The sequence below is a fragment of the Labeo rohita genome, chromosome 5 (genome assembly GCF_022985175.1).
Source record: "Labeo rohita strain BAU-BD-2019 chromosome 5, IGBB_LRoh.1.0, whole genome shotgun sequence".
NCBI classification, from domain to species: domain Eukaryota; kingdom Metazoa; phylum Chordata; class Actinopteri; order Cypriniformes; family Cyprinidae; genus Labeo; species Labeo rohita.
The window spans coordinates 12584584-12590583 of NC_066873.1; the positions used below are offsets into that span (position 1 = coordinate 12584584).

Below are 6000 nucleotides of genomic sequence, written 5' to 3' on the forward strand. Positions count from 1 at the left end.
GCAGTTTGGACTCTTATTCTGACTGCACCCATTCACTGCAACAACAACTGGTGAGCAAGTGATGTAAGGCTAAATTTGTTCTATTCTAAATTTGTTCAACTTGTGAAGAAGAAATATCTACATCTTGGATGGCCCGAGGGCGAGTAAATTTTATAAAATCTTAATTTTTGGGTGAAATATTCCTCTAACTCTGTTAATTCGATCTTGCAGATTGCGGTTTGTGTTCGGCTCATGTGCTCTTCAGGCCCTCGACCTGGTGGACCAGCGCTCCGTCACATGCGTATCATCACCTAGCGGTCGAAAGGCATTTCAGGTAGGAGTGAATAAATGCCTCAGATCAATTTTTCCCTCTTTTAAATGGTACATCAGATACAAAGATTACAATGATTAAAATCCATTCAATTATTTTTTCTCAATTATCAGTTATCTCAGTTATTAAGCTGCTTTGATTTTCTGAGCAATATGATGTAATACTGCTCATGTCCCTCCCACAACTACTGACAGACTGTCCCGAATTAGCATATTTCTGTCCTCAGTCAGTTGTATGCTGTCTGCCATTTTCTCTGCACTCGAGCAGCTGTAGCAACAACGTCTCGTAAGCAATGCAGGTGTTTTGTAGTTGGATATAAAAATGAACATAAGAGTCTTCTTTTTCTCCCAACATCAGAGCCAATTAAATCGCTGGATTAGCGAGGGGTGGCGTGAGCATTAGCTCATTATCATTTAAAGTGACATTCAACAAAACGGGTCGCTATGAACAGAGCTGTTTATGACAAGGTAAAAAGGGTGATGTTTTACACAACCATTGAGGAATTTTAACCAAAGTATGCAGACATTTGATGAATACGTCTGATGTACTCTTTAATCATGATTTCCCGTCATTGGTGATGCACAGAAGTTTCTGCAACCAAAGATATTCAGGCAAAACTCTCAAAAAAAGTCTCAGTTCTGACCAAAACAGTTTTCCAGGGCTGAAATCGTTGACCAAAACACATTTTTAGCACATCGACATCTCACACCACACACAACATAAGATAAGCTGCAACAGGTGAACAGCAGTAAGAAACAAAAATGATACTAGTGTGGTAATATGTCAATTTGGTTTAGCTGTAATATAGACAGGTGACTCATTTCCAAAGAACATTACTACAACTGCTTTATCACTTGTGAACACCTGTGAAAAAAATTGCTTTGTGATCTCATTATCTTCAACTTTTCAACCATTGTGGAAATTAAATGATGCAACTTAGTCCTATAATTATTCACAAGACTGCATGTGCTTGTCTTGTTAGATGCTTCAGATTATTTACAGTAGCACATTTTGCTTTCCTATGACATGCTTCAAAATGTTGAGAGATGCATTTATAGATGGCAAGTGAGCATTTGTTTTTTGTTTTATAACAGTGTCTGCATGGAATTAATCCTCTTCCATAGATCCAATGAGTGTTCAACACAAACACAGTATTTAGAGTTCCTTGATACAAATGAACAATCAAAATAACAATACAAAATAACAATCTCAGAAGGCACCGAAAATGCAACAGCATGCAGAGTACAAATGCAAACATCTGTGCTTTTGTTGTCTATGTACATTAAATTATAACTATTGCAGGATGTGTGTGTGTTTTGTATAATGTGTGTTGAGCTTACAACCATACATATTATGTGCATTTTGTGGCATGTGATAGTGATTTGCAGTGTGAACTTTTGGGAAACTTGGATGCTTTTAACATAGTGAGAGCGAAATGAAACCGACTGGATTAAAAGCTGTTGTTGTGGTGTCTGTTTCCCCTCTTTCCCCTCTACTCCTCATCTTACCACAGCCACTTTTGGAGCAGTTTCCAAAACTGTGGTAAAAACAAACCTGTGCTAAAATAAGGAGTTTCATGACCCTTGAAAGAGTTCAAATAGGATGTGTTAGTCAGAATGACCTGAATCCTCTCAGTTTATGACCAGTCAATCCCTGAGAAGTCAGACATCCCAACACCACCCACAGTGAGCTCATCATGTACTCAGTTCCAGGGTGTCTAGAATTGGTCAGCCAATGTCCAGGAGGCAGCAGGTGGGCGGAATTGCCTAGTTTTCCCCATAATTCCTCATGTGACTGACCGTAGATCTCAGCATATGTCTGTTACACTGGGTTAAGTTTCCGTAAAACGCCTACTACCAGACAGCACAGAAGAAAAGCAAATAAAGAGCTAACATTACCAGAAAACAAAGTATAGTAATAAAAGTTAATAGCCCTTTTTATGAGCTGCTGTGATTCAGCTTTAGATAGTCATTGATGTCTGTGTGCGTTTATCATCTCTATTTGTCATCTATAATCCTAGGCTCAATTGTCTTATTTTACGAAGTGATGTAATTGTTCCTATAATTGCATTTTTAGGTATTTTCCAGGAATCATTTCTCTTCTTGTTCAATAATGTGACTGTGTTGAACATGACTCTCAAAGTTTCTTTCAGTGAATTCAGTTCAAATTCTCATTGAATCTGAGATCATGCAGATTTTCTTTTTTTTACTGCTAGTCCTGGTTCGACTGTCTCACAATTTTTCACATTTCAGTCATATTACAGGTTTAGTTCACCCAAAAATGAAAATTGTGTCATTAATTACTCACCCTCATGTCATTCCAAACCTGTAAGACTTTTGTTCATCTTCGAAACACAAATTAAGCTATTTTTAATGAAATCTGAGAGATTTCTGACCCTGCATAGACAGCAATGCAACTAGCAAGCTTAAGGCCCAGCAAGGTAGTAAGGACATTGTTAAAATAGTCCATGTGATATCAGTGGCTCAACCATGTAGTTCAACCATGTTATGAAGCTACGAGAATACTTCTTGTGCACAAAGAAAACAAATGACTTTATTCAATAATTTCTTCTTTTCCATGTAGTCAGTGGGTAATTGAACTCGGTGTCATGTTCTTGGGTAAGAACATGCAATTTGTATTATTATATATTAACCTGAATTAATTAATAACTTTTTGAACAGTAAGATTTTTTTATGTTTTTAAAGAAGTCTCTTCTGCTCACCAAGCCTGCATTTATACAATCCAAAGTAATCCAGTAATCCAGTAATATTGTTAAATATTTTTACTATTTAATATAACTGCTTTCTATATGAATATATCTTAAAATGTAATTTATTCCTGTGATCAAATCTAAATTTTCATCATCTTTACTCCAGTCTTCAGTGTCACACGATCCTTCAGAAATCATTCTAATATGCTGATTTGCTGTTCAAGAAAAATAATTATTATTATCAATATTTAAAACAGTTGAGTCAATTTTTTTTCTTTGATGAGTAGATCCAAGGATCAGCATTTTGAAGTCAGTAAGAGATTTATAAGCTTTCAAAATATTTCTATTTGAAATAAATGCTGTTCTTCTGAACTTTCTATTCATCAAAGAAACCTGAAGAGATTCTATTCGGTTGTTTTCGACATAATAATAATAATAATAATAATAACAATAACTTTTTTTTGAGCAGCAAATCAGAATATTAGAATGATTTCTGAAGGATCATGTGACTGGAGTAATGATGCTAAAAATTTAGCTTTGAAATCACAGGAATAAACATTTTAAAATATATTCAAATAGAAAACAGTTATTTAAAATATTACAACTATTTCAAAATTTTACTGTTTTTGGTGTACTTTGGATTAGGGCTGCACGATTCTTGCTAAAATGTGCATCACAATTTTTTCCCATGGAAATTGAGATCACGATTCTCTTACACAATTCTCATTTTTCAACTAAAATTTACTGCACTCAAGTACAAAAAAAAAAAAAAAAAAAATCACAGGACATTTAGTACAATAAAGTGATGGAGTAACAAAAAATAGTCTCTTTTCTTTATTTTAGACCCCTTAAAGTGAATAAAAGTTTTTGAACATACAGGAACATTAACAAATAATAAATAAACCAATAATAAAATAAAGTAGACCATAGGTTTGTATTGTTTCAAATCAAGAAACAGGTTTGGGTTGTCTGATAATGATAATAATGAGGATAATATTAATAATAATATCACCTTTTTTGTCTCTTAGAAATACACATTTGATAGTAGCTTGAGGATGCAGAGGTAAATTTTTGTTCATTATCAATCAGTAACATCTGTAAAAATTGTAGTTTTATATGGTTAAATTTATTATTATTATTTTAAATTAAGCAGTGGTCTCCAATGGTAGCAAGCATACATTTTAAATCATGATAAACACAGTTAAAACCACACATAACGGTACCTCAGTACCATTGTAAAAATATAACTACATGGTTTTATAGGTAGCCTATTTGTATGAAAAACGGTAGTCTAAAAACATTCAGTATAAATGCACACTGCTATAGCTTAATCACAAATACATACTACTATTATATACCACAAGTGTTTCACACTGGATCTCACAGCGTTGTTTAGTGCTCGCATGACAGAGCCGTTCACATATTGCGTCTTTTGCACGCTCAAGTTGGTTATTTCAAATGTAGGTGCACGGCAGCTGCGCTCATAATAACGGAAGCGACGCGCATGTGGTGTGAAGCGCTCGGGTTTTCCAGGGAGATCGCATTTATGTATGAATTGAGATCGCAATTTTTTTTTTTTTTTTCGATTAATCGTGCAGCCCTACTTTGGATTAAATAAATGCAGGCTTGGTGAGCAGAAAAGACGTCTTTAAAAAACATTAAAAATCTTTTTACTGGTAGTGTATGTTTCAAGGTCCTCTTTTAAAACTGCTGTGCTGTGACTTCGGGTCACTGAGTCTCAAGTGGCATGAGAAAATGGTTTAAAAAATTGCTGAGCGACTATGAGGTAAAATACAGGAACAAAGAAATGTGAGAGTGATGTCTTTGTGCATTAAGTTCCTTAATGTGCAATCTAGCATTATCTTTTAGCATTGATGTGAAGATGTCGCACAGTTGGTTTTGAGGGCGATTAGTTTTTTTTTTTCCTGCATGTTTGAATGATCTGAGTGATTTTATGTAGAGCAATAAAAGAAAACAAAGCAAGTGAAATTATGTTGTGGATAAATGTAGCTGCTGAAATGCTGTGCTGTGCAGAGATCAGTGCGTCTGCGGTCTGCGTACCCTGAGGTGTTAAATTGTTCCGATCACGTTCCTAACTCTAAATTGGATTTTTTTCAATAGCATTTTTAGCTCTGGAGCTCATTCATACTGAATGCTAAGGTGACTGTGAATTTTTGTTCTGCAGTTTAGGTGATTTAATATTTGATGAAAACACTTCGCAGTGTTTGGTCATCTAGTCAAGAGGAACCATACAAATGCACGGATATTCAGGCCCCACAGGAATCCATGCCCATAGAACTCTGCTGAAAGCACTGCAGGTTCTACACATCCTCCGTAAATATTTAGTCTAACCTGTTTATGTTTTCAGCATGCTTTAGAGTGTGGTAAAACCAGATCTGTTTTCCATGGTTAAATTTTCCTCTGTGTGTTTTTTTTTGTGTGTTGGAGAATAGGTTTGTGTACGTGTGCAGACCACATGCTGAAATGCAGCGGCATTGCTGTAGCAGACCTTCTCTAGCAGGTCACCCTGCAGTGGTAGGAAATGTTTCCGGTTGGTCCAGTAGCCAATATCCTGTCAGCCAGCCCCTCTCAGGGGAAAAAGGCTTCATTAATATGTCATTGTGATTGTCATACTGTATTAAGATCAGCTGTGCTTAATATCGTTCTGCCCTGCGGCTGCTGTCCAGCTGCCATAGTGTTCTCACTGACCTTCACTTACCATCTTTATTGAGTCCTGACCTACAGTAGCGTGGGTGAAGTCAAGAAATACCGTGACATAGATGTTTGCCTGACAGCATGAGGTAGTTTCACTGTTGATAAAAAAAAAAAAAAAAAAAAATCTCAAACACTTTCACTGACTGAAATACACTTTGAAAGTAGAGCTGTTTGAGTGACCTGTGGAAGAAGAGGACATGTTTGGGAAAACATCCTTCACTATTACATGCTATTTTTGCAGTTCTGCGTGGTGCATCTAGTGCAG

General features: G+C 35.9%; 1 protein-coding gene across 1 annotated transcript in view; it reads left to right on the forward strand.

The window, feature by feature from the left end:
* Positions 1-6000, forward strand: part of zswim7 (zinc finger, SWIM-type containing 7) — a 34374-nt gene that overhangs the window by 7221 nt on the left and 21153 nt on the right. The window contains exon 4 of the mRNA XM_051110460.1: positions 211-313. Coding sequence (XP_050966417.1) covers positions 211-313 — 103 coding nt within the window. The remainder of the gene's footprint in view (positions 1-210; positions 314-6000) is intronic.